The 15,877-nt window shown below is 42.0% G+C and overlaps 1 protein-coding gene across 12 annotated transcripts in view; it reads right to left on the reverse strand.

Annotated features, from left to right (window-relative positions):
* Positions 1-2,627: 2,627 nt before the first annotated feature.
* Positions 2,628-15,877, reverse strand: part of SGK3 (serum/glucocorticoid regulated kinase family member 3) — a 90,054-nt gene continuing 76,804 nt past the window's right edge. For 11 of the 12 annotated variants that reach the window (XM_073330980.2, XM_073330987.2, XM_073330986.2 and 8 more), the window contains 7 exons: positions 11,042-11,154; positions 10,735-10,771; positions 10,512-10,598; positions 8,102-8,197; positions 6,998-7,153; positions 5,394-5,483; positions 2,628-4,174 (listed from right to left, as the gene is read on the reverse strand). In XM_073330980.2, the coding sequence (XP_073187081.1) occupies positions 4,004-4,174; positions 5,394-5,483; positions 6,998-7,153; positions 8,102-8,197; positions 10,512-10,598; positions 10,735-10,771; positions 11,042-11,154 (750 nt within the window). In that variant the 3' untranslated portion in view covers positions 2,628-4,003. The remainder of the gene's footprint in view (positions 4,175-5,393; positions 5,484-6,997; positions 7,154-8,101; positions 8,198-10,511; positions 10,599-10,734; positions 10,772-11,041; positions 11,155-15,877) is intronic. The other variant, XM_073330983.2, reaches the window with a different exon arrangement.

Here is a 15,877-nt window from a genome sequence, read left to right on the forward strand (position 1 = left end):
CAGGGGTTGATCTCATTTGCATAGGCACACCCACCCCGCCTAGCATGAGCCCATAGCTGCCCAAATGGTCACTTTGGCTGCTGTGGGATCCCCAGTTGCTCTGTTATTGGTTCAGGAAGAATAAATTATTATCCTGATTATGTGAATCAAGGATATTGGAACTGTACTTGACCTTTTGTTATGGTGGAGGGACTCGCCATCAAATAAGTAGCACTTGCTGCGCAAGAGATATGGGTTCCAAAACTCAGTGAATTGAGAGAGGCTGGGTACAGGTATTAGTATCTGGTGGTATAGCCCTCCTGCTGGGTCCTGCATGCCAATTGCACTTTTCTCCTTCCACTGTAGAATGTCAGAGGTAATTTTGATTCCATTAGGAGTCTAGCAGAATGACAGGTTTCAGAGTAACAGCCTTGTTAGTCTGTATTCTCAAAAAGAAAAGGAGTACTTGTGGCACCTTAGAGACTAAAGCATCCAATGAAGTGAGCTGTAGCTCATGAAAGCTTATGCTCAAATAAATTGGTTAGTCTCTAAGGTGCCACAAGTACTCCTTTTCTTTTTGCTATTAGGAGTCTAGTTACAGGTTGCTGAGCTGAATTCACTTTGGACCAATGGTGCACCGGCACTACAAGCTGAAATCACAAAAGAGCTAAAATTACTGAGTGTTGTGTTAAATAGTGGAGGAGCCTAAAGATATATTGTGGAGCAGTTTGCAGGACAGCTGGAGCAGCTCATGGAACAGCTGGCAGAGCAGAGTGGCTGGTGGAGCAGAGCAGTTTGCAGGACGGCTGAGGCAGCTCATGGGGGGCTGGCAGGGTAGAGCAGAGCGATTCGTGGGACGGCTAGTGGAGCGGAGCGGAGCCCCATGGAGAGGTGGGGCAATCGGCTTCGGACCATGTAAGGTGCCCCTTAACCCTCCCACCTCCATCCAGGTTGGGAGGTAAAACTCTGCAGATAAATTTTCAAACTCTGGGGCTGCACTGACCAGGGGCATAGACTTTTGGGTTGTTGGACTCAAGAAGCAAAGGGAAAGGACATGGCCCAATTTGCTTGGGATGGGTTTTTGCTCATGGGTTATGTTATGAATCCTGTTGGTGGTGTTCCCCCAATATAATGCCACATTGTTTCTCTCTGTTATTAAAAGGCTTTTGCTACACTCAGACTCAGTGCTTGCAAGAGGGGGGAAGTATTGCCTCTTAGAGGCACCCAGCAGGGGGTGGTATATATTTGTCCCAGGTCACTGGGTGGGGGCTCTAGCCGGTTTTGAATTGTGTTATTGGAATGGAACCCCTAGGTACTGAACCCGGCCCTTGTTGTTGCTAACTCTGACGGGCAGAAACATTACAGCTGCATTGTCACTATTACCACCATCACCACCTTATGTCCCTTATTTACACAAAGGGAGATTCTGTTATGAAAACTTTACAAAAAGGGTCGGTAGGCCAGCAGTAGCCTTCTTTAGTAGCAGTAACTCCTAGTATTACTACTAACAATGTCATTCTAATTATTTTTCCTGTTTAAATTTGTCCTTTATCTAGGAAAATGTTAAGAAGTGAGCTACAGCAACCAACTGCACCAAATTCCACCCCCTCCGCTGTATATTCTTACAAAACAACCAAAAAACCACAGGAGAAGGTGCAATGCCCTTTGCTAAGGCCAGTCTCCAAATTCTGGCCTCAGTATTTGAAATTCAGATTTTAAATCAATGAAAACTTCTTGTGAGTTAGAGGGCAGCATTCAGGCTTCAGTAAGCAGAACACACACCATTGTACACTCCTAAAGCTCACAGTTTCATAAGACTTTGCACTTTATATAGTGCATTACATTTTGAATTCAGTCTATGAATTAGTTTTAAAAGCTGTGATGAAATTCTGGTGTAGGCAAAGTAACTTTCTGTCTTATGTAGAGAAGAGGTGCAAAAGCAGGAAAGATTGATTTACTATTTATTAGGTTCAGCCATACAAGATAGATACTCAGAAGACTCCTGTTCTGCAGTTACAGATTTTCTCTTTGAGACTGAAGTGAGGGGCTATATAGTTTCTGACATTTCACTGCTTTGAAAAATCCTTAAACTGGCACATTCCTCTTCCTGGTAAAGCAGTGATATCACACCCTATTTAAAATTAGAAAGTTTAGGATACAAATAGCCAAGGAGAGAATCTTTACAAAGCCAATACCTGGTGGAAAACACTTTATTGAAAAAGAGGACAATGGAGGCTGAAATTAGCAGAATTATGTCCCTTTCATTCCCTCTCCTTTTATTACTACTTTAGTTAGCTAGCAGAGCTACATGAGCAGACAGACACTTTGTGTCAATTCTTCAGTGTTGCATCAGTGTTAATCATTGTGCAGGTGACAAACCAAGAATTATTGCTTCAAGTGAGAAATTAATTTTGGTCTAACCTTCTGAGAATTTAACTGACATAGCATTCTAGGCAAATTATTACTACTTTTTACTTACAGGTGTCCTATTTGACATTCTACTTTCCCTGATCTTCAAAATGGATTCTTTCTATTCCACTGTAACAAGATCTGTAGATTAATGTTTATCTTAATTACTTGGTTTTTGTTTTGTTAGCTATGACACACAAGTTGCATTTTTGTGATCAGAGAAACTTCAACGCTTTAAATTGTTGCTATTGCCTTTTTTTTTTTTTTATTAAATTTCTTTCAAGGAGTTAAGTTCTCATGGTGATCCAGTTAAAGGCACTGAAATGCATTGTGAAAAGTGTGCACCCAGACTTTTCAAGTGGCAGACAAAACTGTTATTTACAAGCAAAGTGAATCACAAGTATTATTACTGTTACAAGAAAGTCACATTAAAACTGGAGCCAACTTTCAGGATGTATTGTGTTTAAAAAAAGCCCAAACAAGTTGATCAGTGTTAGCATTTTGGTTATATGTGCAAATCACAAGAGGCACACACTATATACAATCGCTCTTCATATTCTTAAAAGTAATCAAAAGGTAGTTTAATAGTTATTTTTCCTAACTATCAAGTGAAGATTTAAGAGCTGATACATTAGAATATAGAAAGACAAGAAACTATGAATTTTGATACAGTTCATTTAGAATATATTCGTATTCCAGATACACACACAAAATAACCCTAACTTTTGGCACGATCTCCTCTCTGTAGGGTCACAGCAAGACTGCCTTTAAAAGTAGCAATGATTACTGCCCTCCAACTCTTTGGAAAAATAGAATTTTAATGCAAAAAAATTTTAGTGCAGTTGAGATTCAGATATTTCTTCATCAGAAAAGAACATTATAGACAATGTATTTAGTAGTGTTACCAAATATTTTGGGCTAGTTTGTGCTACCCTTACTCACTTTGAGTAGTGCTTTATTTCTCAAATAATCCAGTATAAATTTAAAGGAGTACTTAAGAAGTAAGGGATTTATGAAGGAGTAAGGATGTCAATTTGGTCATAAATGAGCAACTTTTCAGTTTGTGGATCCTTAAAGTATCTACTTATTCTTCAGTGAGGAATTACATTTTTAGCATAAGTGCTGTCAAGTAATGAACTTATATTTCAAAAGGTGATAACAGGGAAAACATTTATCTTTTTTTAAACAATGATATACAAAAGACAATTGCATAGTTACAATTCAAGCACAAAGTCACTGTAAATAGTTACAAAGGCATTTATAAATGTGCTAAGTTTGCTGCTGCTGAAAGACAGCCAAATCCTGGATAGGTATTAATGTAAACCTGGAGAAAAAACAGTGTATTTGCTTAAAAACAGATTCATGTAAAGGAACAGCTTTTAGAGATCTTCATTTTAAAAATATTTTTATGCAGCAGGAATAACAGTTTAAATCCCAAAGAAAGCCATCTGAAATGCCCAATTTCCTCATATACAGCAGAAAATGTTTGTTCATTGGTTTCAACCCTTCATATAAAATGAGGCACTAGTTACACATATTCTTGGCTATGTTCACACTCATGTTTCAGTCCATCTTCAGACTTGTACTTGTGCATCATTTGTTGGCTCCTAACCTCCTAGGGAAATAAGTCTTCAGAAGGTGGTGCATAAGAAAATCCAACAAATGCATCATCTGCCTCCAGCACACTGGCATTTACAATGTTATAATCAGAGGAAATGCAAACTGAATAGGGAACCATTTCTTCTGTAAAAGCTGCATCAAAATTCCTTATATCATCTGGGCCAACCTAAGAATGAGACACACAAACCAGCATTAATCATATTAATATGGCATTTGTATTTTTACATGCTTTTGTCTGTTAAATATTTTTCATTTTTCAAATTCAAAGTTGTCTACATTATGAAGTTTTCCCTTTCATAAGGAGAGCATTTAAATTAATCCCATCACTCCGCCCCTGAAAACTGGTACTGAAGCAGTTTGTTACGGGGTATAATTCAGGCCAAAAGATCAAAGTGGTGACAGTAAATTTGCCAAATCCACATATACTGTGCAATATTTCCAGAAGGAAAAAGACAAAAGTGCTGCTTCTTAAGAGATGGTGAAAAGAGATACAAAAACAAGAAACCTTCTTTTTCTTCTCTTCACCCTCCTCATGAATTCTCCTTCCTCTCTTTTTTTTTTTTTTAAAAAATCACTCCCCATCCTCCAGTCACTCTTCATTTTCCTGTTTTTCTCCTCATTTTCCTCTCTCTGCCCCTTCTCTTTACACAGGTTTCTATAGTGTTAGTATTTTTCTAAGAGAATTTGAGCTCATGTGAATGTCAAATGGCAGCTCTCCTGGAATCAGCTTAGTGACTGACAAACACTGATTCCACCAGTGACAGTTCTGCCCTTAGTCTGATACCCTATTAAGCTGAAGCAGCAACTGCAGTATGACAATAACTAGACAAAAATGGTACATCTTGCACCTCTTAGTGGGGCCTCAAATTTAAAAAACGCAACTTAGAAGAGTGCTACCCTCACTGCCGAATGCATCAGACCTATTGGGTAGGAGCTGCCCATCACCCAAACAGTTGGAGATGTAGGGGAAAAGAAAGATCTTCCCTTCCCAGTAGTCAGGAGTGGAGAATGGAGAACAGAAGGTGGAGAAAGGTCTGAGAGAGCTGTAAAACATGTCACGGTGCAGTATTCTGACCCTGTGCCATGACATGCAAGTCACGAAAGCACAACTTTATCACATTCCAATCCAACACTATGACAAAAGCACAATGCAATGTCAGGATGGCATGTTGCTGACTTCATTCAGTAACAAAAATGGCTCTCTAGCTCTTCTAATTTAAGTGCCATTGCTCTAAACAGTTCAGAAATGGTCACCAACACTGTTTGAGAGGTACTGGGGTTGCCATTCTCTGCAACTTTTAGATAGATGTCCTCATCCCATAGATTCTGCCCCACTACATGAAGAGATTCGGGAGATATAATCGAAATATGCATATTGCACCTACCACATTAGGATTAAATGGTGGTGGAATCTTCTTCTGGAGAAGGTCAGCCCAGCTGAGAGATTCAAAGAAAGGATGCCTTTGAATTTCAAGCTGCAACAGTAAGCAAAGATAAACTTTGGTTATTTCCATGTATTTCCATGATATACCCTACAGCGCTGGAATACAATGTTGTTTCAGAGATTCTTCCAGCAGGCTAGAATAAGAGTTTCTTGGATCTGGTGCAGTAACAAGCAGGGGTGAAAGTAAAGCAGTATGGGCCGGTATGGTGTACTGGTAAAAAGTAGCCACCGGTACGTCGTTGCCCCTTTGCCACCAACCGGGGAGAGGGGGTGCAAAAGAAGCAGTTGCCCTGGGGCCGGCAATTTAAAAGGGCCTGGGGCTCCGGCTGCCACAGCAGCGGCCAGAGCCCCGAGCCCTTTAAATCTTAAATCGCTGCTGGAGCCCCAGGCAGCGCAGGCGGGCTGGCTGGGGGACGCTGACCCTCCAGCCCTGCCCCTTCCACCCAAGGCCCCACCCTTTCTGGGGGGCGGGGCCAGAGCCAGCCCCTGTACCGGTAAGAGTTTGATTTTACTTTCATCCCTAGTAATAAAAAAGTTCAAGCCCATTATTTGATAAATTTGTTTTGCAATTCGTATTAGAAGGTATGGCTGGAGTGGGTAAAATTTGATGGGGAAACATTTCTGAAAAGGCATTTTATTTTCTGCTTAAATTGAAGTCTTAAGCAAACCCTGGTTTCAAGAAGGTTTTTCAAATAGTATTTATGTTCACGTTCCTGCTCCACGCTAACAAAACTTGCTAATATGAGCACTGCTCCAGATGGAATGCCTCCAGGAACTCTGCAGTATGTTTTCTGTTTATATCTAGAGTAAACAGTTATGTCCTCCCAAACATAACTGCCTTTCATTTACAGTGTGCTGCAAAAAATGTAACTGTACTGTAGCAATCTAACAGAACTTTTAAGTTTGCGTATGACGAGATCAACACATTACAGAACATTAATAAGACGAAGCCTAAATACATCAATCAGGGGTAAAACTGCAAGATCATTTGATATCCTGCCTACACAATTCTGTGACAACTTCTCTATGCATCTTTACACAACCTTAAGGAACACTGTCAAAATATTATTGGATAGAAGTTTGCAAAACACTAGCCATTATTTGTGAAGCCATTTTGGAAGCCTGAAAAAATAATTGTTTCCTTGCCTTTTTCCTATTTGACAAATAGTATTTTTCTCACCGTTGAAAGCTGAATTTACCAAAGTGTAGCTCTTTTTGTTTTGGTAACTTCCTTGTTTGAGTACTACCATCATCAATTATATCAGCACAACTCATGGAATATAATGTTGGGAAATGGGTTTCCTTTGCTGGCAGGTACTGCAACAGTCAAGCTCAAAACACTAAGTTCTGCATCATAAATGTGTCTTCCCCTGCCCTTCAGGTTTTTTGTGACAACTAGGGTATTTTGTTTTAAAGTTGATATTTAGCATTCAAAGGACATTCTCTACCTGTTTCTTAAAAATAACGTTGAATTGTGGTCTTAAATTTGACAATGTCCCTTTAATAAATTAGTGCCAGATAATTCATTGCCAGGAAATTACATACAAAGTCTTCTCTTGCTCCAAGTCTGTTTTGCCTGTCTTTCTCCAAGAGTTCTTCCAGAATAGACCAGGCTGTAAGACTGACTCCTGGGCGCACATACAGAGGTTTGTGAAGAATATTTTCATACATCTCAGCAACATCACGGCAGTAAAATGGAGGCTGAACAAAAACAAAATGAAAAATTGAAATGTGGCTTTGAAACGGTACTGTTCAATTAAAAAACACTTTTTTCAAATGTGAGAGTAAACTGTTCCATCAGAAATGCCAATGACTAGCAGTGAAAAATAGCTTCACCCAGTGGCAGACTGATTTCAGATAGAATAGATAGAAATTTCATTTTTTAACCAGAATTCCCCCCCTTCCTTTCCCCAAACCCCCACACTTCTTCATGAATGGGCCAATTCCTTTATCTTCACGTAACACATGCAGTGACACCAGGATTGCATTCCTCTGTTAGCTCTTTCCTGCATCTCCTGTTCTCTGCCCAGGTGTGCTCACATTCACTGGTAGCTGTAGAAGCTATCCACATTTAAAAATCTTACTGAATGTGAGCAAAAGAGCATGAGTGGGTGAACAAAGTTCTGCATGTTTTCCCAGGTGAAGTAAGGAAACTCGTTTGTATGTGAGGAGGAAATGTAGTTTGTGAAACACAAAACAGCTGTTTTTAGAAAGGTTACAAAAAATAAACCCTAGCTGAAGTGTGGGAAGATTGGTTTTTTTATTGCTGTATTAAGAAGTAATCTGGAGGAAATTGGAAATTTTAGGGTTAAAAATACTTTGCCAATGTCTTTGGTACCACTTTTGGCAAGTAGTACTTTACTTTTATAGGGCAGCACCACTGCTGCTTCAATAGACGCTTGCATTTATTTTGGGTTATATCTGCTTGACTCCACTGGATAAGAATTATTAATGTCACATCAGTTTGGAGAGCAGAAATTTAGACTTCAAAAAGAAAAACAGAATTCAAGAGACAAAACCAGATGGTAAGTTAGAAAGCTACAAAACAAGTTATTCACCAGTTAAAGTGTGTTTTAACTGCTTTGAAAAGTTATATATTACTAACTATAGTATTCAAGTAAAGAGTTTGAAAGGAAAAAGGTAGCTTACCAACCCATAAAGCATTTCATATAGAACCGCACCAAGGCACCACCAGTCTACTGTGTTGTCATAGGGCTGTTTTCTGATCACTTCTGGGGCAAGGTACTAAAGAAAAAAAAAGTTAGGCTGGTTATATTCAAATCTAGCCTTTATCCAAGCAACTATTTTACAATACATCTTTAGAAAAATTACTGTATAGATTCCTACAGAGTTCTCTGGTCCTTTAACAAACTTGGTAAATCTCGCTGACATCCAGCCAATTGTTTAAATAGCTAGCTGTTGTTTCCCAGTTCAAGTTATCCTTTATACCCACTGACAATTTGCCAAATTACTGTGCCATCTCTAAACTGACAATTCTTTCAAGTTTCAGGGAAAGGTCACTGCTCTGTAGCTTCACAGACAACTAAGCAACAGCTAGAAAAGGAGTACTTGTGGCACCTTAGAGACTAACCAATTTATTTGAGCATAAGCTTTCATGAGCTACAGCTCACTTCATCGGATGCATACTGTGGAAACAGCTGAAACCACAGTGTGGGAATCTGCAAAGAAACAGCTTCCCTCTGCCAATGGCATCTCTCTTTCTCAAGGGCAAGTTGTTCATTAACCAATCCTGTTGCCCTCCTTGGGCTTGAATACTGAATGAGGGATTTAAAAAGTGGGAAATACATGGAAGCATCTCATTCTTCTTCAAACCAAGAAAATGTTTCTTACTCCTCCTTATTGTTACTGCATAGTCCAGGGGTGGGCAAATTTTCTGGCCCGAGGGCCACATCAGGGTGCAAAACTGTATGGAGAGCCGGGTAGGGAAGGTTGTGCCTCCCCAAACAGCCTGGCCCCTATCCCCTCACCACTTCCCACTTCCTGCTTCCCCCCCCAAAACCCCCAACCCCCCCCCACTCCTTGTCCCCTGATCACTCCCCCCCCCCAGAACCCACCCCAACCCCATTCCCCATCCCCTGACCGCCCCCACCCCATCCAACCGCCTCCTGTCCCCTGACTGCCCCCCGGGATCCCCTGCCTCTTATCCAACCCCCCAGCCCCCCTACGATGCCACTCAGAGCAGCGTGTCTGGCTGCTGCACCACCCGGCCGGAGCCAGACACGCTGCTGCGCTGCGCTGCCCTGCATGAGCGCGCAGCCCAGACCACTGCCCACACAGCGGTGTGGCTGCGAGGGCTGGGGTACAGCGGGGGAGAAGCTGGGGGCTTAGGGGCCGGGCAGGACAGTTCCGCGGGCCAGATGTGGCCCGCGGGCTGTAGTTTGCCCACCTCTGGCATAATCACATGATCTATATTTTAAGTTTCAATGAGGCTTCAGACAAATAATAAATAATCAATTGTGAAATATCCAGAGATTTTTTTTTTTGCCACAAATTAGTCAGGGGACACAGATTTGAAGGACACATTCCATATCATGGTTTGCCATCAATTACTGGATGCCAACATGACATTAACAGGTTTCTAGGTGCCTCACAAAAAAGTTTATTCAGGATTTAGATACTTATATGGTTCTCAACACCATAATATCTGAGTAGATACATTTGGAACAGAATCTCCTAGCCCCACCAGGCTATTCCGTACAGATACTCAGTTATTTAGAATTTTGACGCTACGGCTGGATCATTATTGTTCTCACAGCCCTGACCTGCAATGCTTTTGCTCCTTCAGTCCTTGCCTCTCCTCCCTTTTGAGCAGAGATTGCTGACTCTACTTTATAGTCAGTTAGGTTTTTGTGATATGGACAAATATAGGGACCATAGAGAGATCATACTAGACACTCAGGTACCATTGTAACAAGTGGAGTTTAAATATTAAGCTAGATCATTAAACTTTTAGCAGCTCATGAATGATCTGAATCCAAGTCCCAGAGTAGACAGACTGGTACACAACCCACAACAGTCAAACTCAGGAAAAGCTTTTTATAAACTGGGGCCGCAGGCCATAATGTTGCAATCCTCTTGTGTAAGTCTAATATGAATTACACCAAATGTATTAAAAAAAACTCTCTCTTAGTACGAGACCAAGATTTTCTATGTAATCCATTTCACAACTGGTCATAACAAATATTTAACCACAGAAGCACTCCATATTTTGGCATTCAAATTTTCCAACAAAGTTCAATAGACACATTGTTTTTCTTCAGGTTTGATTACTATATGCTTTATTTTATGGACTCAGATAGATTATAACTCACGTAAATCGCTCCCACAAGAATTTTCACTGACAGACACTTCGCCATTTGTACAATCCTTGTCAACTACAAAATATCTTAATTCATGCAAGATTATCTATCTATCTGCCAACTTTGAAAACTACCAACACTTCCTACTCAAACCCCCCCCCCCCCAAAATGAAACCCTCTCCCCCAGTTTGTTGTGGCAATTTGCTTGTGCTGGCTAAAACTCAAGGAAGTTAGCTTACTTCTGGTGTCCCACAAAAGGTTGCAGTGGTATCCGAGATAGCAATCCCTTCTTTACAGAGTCCAAAATCTGTTAAGACAACATGTCCCTGTAGAGAGAAAAAACAAACAAAACAGATCTTACTGAAAAACCAATTTAAGACTGTATCATAATATTTTGCAGTTACACAAAGATAAGTGTTAACGTAAAGACGCATTTTTGGACATCAGATAGGATATGCTTACCAGTGAGTCTAAGAGAATGTTTTCTGGTTTCAAATCCCTATTAAAAACAAAGTCTTATATTAATCCTCCTATGAGCGTAACCAAAAAATGAAGAGACAGAGTTTTATACTAATAAGTAGTCACTTATTTTTTACACAAAAACTTTTAAAAAATTGGGTCAGGCCTCTGTTTAAAAATAATAATTATAAGCTTAAAGTCACAAGTCCACACGTGTAAATAGGTTGAATAAAAACAGCAAATGCAGCTTTTCTTGATTTGCTACATTTATCTTAATGCAGAACAAAAATAAGTTTTAGGAAATGGTTACCTGTATACAATATTTATGGAGTGCAAGTAGCCCAATGCACTGGCTATTTCAGCAGCATAAAATCTGGCTCTGTGTTCAGGAAAGGAGCGTTCTCTTTGTAAATGAAAGAACAGCTGTAAATATATGAAGATGCAAATGATAAGACAAACTGGCATACAAATTTCAAATTACAAGGTGTAATCCTTTGCAGTAACAAGCAAGTCACTTTCAGTTTTTTTATGACAAGCTAGCAGAACTGTGAAACAAATTAAAAAATTTCCTTTTACATAACCGTTTATATCCCTCTTTTAGCAACTTCTTTATTTTCTCACTTGTGTAACCCCAGCAGTACTTAGCGTGTAATGAGTTAATAGATAGGAGTACAGGATGTTTCCCAGAAAGTCAAGTCCAGCCAATACAAATTTACTCCTGAGGGCATTCTGCACCAAAAAATTAAAAATTCTGCATACGCTATTTTAAAATTCTGCAAATTTTATTTGTCAAATAAATGTGAAGGCTCCAACATGGCACTGGGGAGCACAGGCCACTGGCTGCACAGAGGTGGAAGATCATTGTGCAGCTTCCCCGCCCCGCACCGGGACATGGACTCAGTGGTGAGGCTGCACCCAACCCTGACACAGCACAAGGACCGGGCCAGGTGCACCAGGTGTGGGCAAGCAGGCTCAACAAGGCAGGATCCAACTGTGGAGAGGTTTAGTGTGGGGGGGATCCAGGTGTGGGACAATCTGGGAGCGGATGGCTCAGTGGGGGATCGGGGTGTGGCAGGGGATCTGGATACACAGGGGCTTGTTGGGGAGTTCTGGGTGCAACGGTAATGGGACTCTGCAGGGTGGTCCAGGTGAAAGTGGTTGGTGCTCAGAAGGGGTGCATGGGGGGCGGAGAAGAGCTTGGCAGGGCGGTTGGTGTGGGGAACTCAGTAGGGGGGGTCCAGATGCTCGGGGAGTGGGGCTCAGTAGGGTGGGGATCAGAGTGCGAGTGGCTTGTTGGGGCGGTCCATGAGCAGGGCTTGTCAGGAGGGTTTTGGGTGCAGGGGGAGTGAGCCTCAGCAGGACGGTCTGGGTATGAGGGGGTCTGGTTGCACAGGGGTTGGGTGTATGGGGGAGCAGCTCCCTGTACAGAGATCCCTCCCCCTGCAGCTGAAGAGTGATGGGTGCAGGAAGCAGGGGTGGGGGGAATTTTCAGAGCTTCCTACAGCCAGGGGAGAAATCTTGGAGTGGGTCTGACACAGCCTTAGATGCCGTGCAGGGGAAGAGGAAGCCCTGTCCTCCCCAGCCCAGCCAGGATTAGCAGCTGAGCCCGGCACAGGGTAGGAGCCGCCAGCTGGGTCTTCCCCAGTCCTGCCCCCTTCTCCACAATGATTTACCTCTCTGCCGGTTGTCCTAGGCACCCAAAAAACTTACTGCTGGGGAGGGATGCATGACCGCTCGTGGCTTCCCTTTGCTTCCCCATCAAAAAGTCATTTTTCTGCAGGGAAGCAAAGAAATCTGTGGGGAACATAAATGCTGTTCTCTTTTTTCTTCTCTATTCTCTTCTATTTTAGAAGATAACAAATAGCATACTAACTTCACAATTGTATGTACGGAGCACTTCAATACAAGTTCTTGCATAACAGTCTAATGGATCTTACATTCTATTCTGAGACCACTTGGAGAAGTTTTATATTATGAGGATACATTCTTCAATCCTACAAGTTACTTGGTGCAGATGGACCCCCTGGGCCCACAGGCTTCAACTGGTGTCTGCATGGGTGCAGGAGTCTACTGACATTGAGTTACTTGTAGGGTTGGAGACTACCTTGCCATGCACAGAACTGAAAAGTTAGCTACAGGAAAAGAGAGTTAGCTTTCCGTAACTGGTGTTGTTCGAGATATGTTGCTCATGTGCAGTCCATATTAGGTGTGTGTGCTCATCACATGCACCAGTGCCAGGAGCTTTTCCCTCAGCAGTATCCGTAGGGGACCACCTCTGGTGCCCTTTGGAGTGGTGTCCACATAACATGGTATAAGTGGCACCGCTGGCTCCCCACCACCCTCAGTTCCTTCTTGCTGGAAACTCAGACAGCGGGGAAGGAGGACAGGTTGTGGCATGGACATGAGAAACACATTTAGAAGAACAACAGTTACGGAAAAGGTAACTGTCTTTTCTTCTTCGAGTGCTTGCTCATGTCCATTCCATATTAGGTGATTCCAAAGCAGTATCCCTGGAGGTAGGTAGCAGTTCACGGAAGCGTAGATTGCAACACAGCTCTGCTGAACCAGTGTAATCTCTGGCCTGAGTGACGGCATAATGAGTGGTAAACATGCGAACAGAGGACCACATTGCAGCTCTACAGATGTCCTGGATAGGGATGTGTGCCAGGAAGGCCGCCGAAGACACCTGCGCTCTCGTCAAATGGGCTCTGAAAATCGGCAGCGGTGGAACCCCCACCAGATCCTAACAGGTCCTTATGCACAAGGTAATCCAATTAGAAATCCTCTGCAAGGACACCAGGTGACCTTTCATCCTATCCACTGTAGCGATAAAGAGTTGAGTCAATTTTTGGAAAGGCTTGGCACGTTCTAAGTAGAAAGCCAAGGCCCTCCAGACTTCCAGGACGTGAAGACGCCTCTCCTCACTGGTTTTGTGCGTTTTGGGACAGAACACTGGAAGAAAGATGTTCTGGTTCATATGAAAGGTGGAGACCACCTTTGGCAGGAAGGCCGGGTGGGAACGCAACTTAACCTTATCTTTGTAGAAGACCGTGTATGGAGGTTCTGAGGTCAAGGCTTTAATTTCGGAGACCCATCTCGCCGACGTTACCACCACCAGGAACGCGACCTTCCATGACAATTGGGAAAGGGAGCAGGAACCCAGTGGCTCAAAGGGCAGGCTGGTGAGCCTAGAGAAGACCAAGTTAAGATCCCACTGTGGGACAGGAGTCCATACCTGCAGGAAGAGTCTCTTGAGCCATCTCAAGAATCTGACCGTCATATCATGGGAAAACACTGTCTGTCCTTGGATCGGTGGGTGAAAAAGTGGAGATGGCCACTAGATGCACTCTAATGGAAGAGTGTGCAAGTTCCTTAATGGAGCAGGTAGTCCAGATCAGCCTGTATGGAAGAACGTGAGGGAGAGATGCCATGCTCGGACGCTCAGCGGGAAAATCTCATCCACTTGGCCGGTAAGTCAGTCTGGTTGAGGGCTTCCTACTAACTAACTAACTATTTACAGGATTTTAGAGTTTGCAAGAACAGAGAAAGAATCAATGCTAGCCGAAGCAGCAGATGTTCTAGCACCGTCACTGGCGGCAAGAAGGAACTGAGGGTGGGGGGAGCTGGCAGCGCTCCTTTCACTGCAACCAGGGGGAGCCAGAGCTGGTCCCCTAGGGATACTGCTGAGGGAACAACTTCCAGTACCAGTGCATGTGGCAAGCACACACACCTAATATGGAATAGACATGAGTAAGCACTCAAACAATATTTTCTTTCTAAGGTCCTCTTCTGCCTCTCTTCAAATGAGTGTTTCCATGTCTTTGGTCATTCTCATTGTCTTCCTCTGGGCCCTCTTTATTTCTGCAGTATCCTTTTAGAGATGGGGTAACAAGTATTGCACACAGTATTTCAGATGAGGCCGCACCACTGATCTATATAAAATGTATTGTTATATTTCCATTTTATTCACCATCACATTCTTTATTAAATGTAACATCTTGTTTGCTTTACTGACTGCAGCTGCATGTTGAGCAGAGGTTTTCATTGAGCTGTTTACAGCGATACCCAGATCCCTTTCTTGAGTTGACTGTCAATTTAGAACTACAACAGAACCTCAGAGTTATGAACACCAGAGTTGCAAACTGACTGGTCAATCATACACCTCATTTAGAATGGGGATTACAATCAGGCAGTAGCAGAGAGAGGCAGACACACACACACAAAACAAACAACATTTAATGCAGTACAGTAACTACTAAAACAAGAAAGGGAAAGTTTAAAAAAAAGATTTGACAAGGTAAGGAAACTGTTTCTGTGCTTGTTTCATTTAAATTGAGATGGCTAAAAATCAGTATTTTTCTTCTGCATAGTAAAGTTTCCAAGCTGTGTTAAGTCAGTTCAGTTATAAACTTTTGAAAGATCAATGCTTTGTTCAGAGTTATGAACATTTCAGAATTATGAACAACCTCCATTCCTGAGGTGTTCTTAAGTCTGAGGTTCTACTGTATGTAAGGCGCAAGAGTAGCTTAAATTTTTCCCTCAAAGGGACACTAGTTTGCATTTGTCAACATGAAATTCGGTTTGCCACCATGCTGCCCATTCACTGAGTTTGTCTGGGTCTCTCTGGTCATGACTAACCTAAATAACTTTGTCTCATCTGCAAGTTTTGCAGCCTCACTCCTCACCACTTTCCAAATTATTAATATGTTGACCTATACAGGACCTAGAACAGAACCTTGAGGCACCCCACTGCTAGCTTTTTGCCATGATGAAAACCAACCGTTTACACTCAATTCTTTTCTTAATCCTCTCTCCTCCAACCCCAAGCCAGTTTTTTTATTTTGCCTCTGATCCCATGACTACTTTCCTTCTTTAGCAGCCTTTTGTGCAGAACCTTGTCAAAAGCATTTTGGAAATCTAAATTATGTCAACTGATTCTCTTTTATCTAGTACTTTATTGATATGTTCAAAATATTCTAAGAGATTAGTGAGATATGATTTTTCTTTAAAGGAAGTGCACTGGTCAGACGCTATGCTATCATGATTTTCCAGGTGTTTTGTAATTCTGTTTTAAAATAGTAATTTCAACCAAATTTCCAGGTAAAGATGTGAAGTTTAATGGTTTAGAATTCATCATATTACTCCT

The sequence above is a fragment of the Lepidochelys kempii genome, chromosome 2, assembly GCF_965140285.1.
Source record: "Lepidochelys kempii isolate rLepKem1 chromosome 2, rLepKem1.hap1, whole genome shotgun sequence".
Lineage (NCBI taxonomy): Eukaryota > Metazoa > Chordata > Testudines > Cheloniidae > Lepidochelys > Lepidochelys kempii.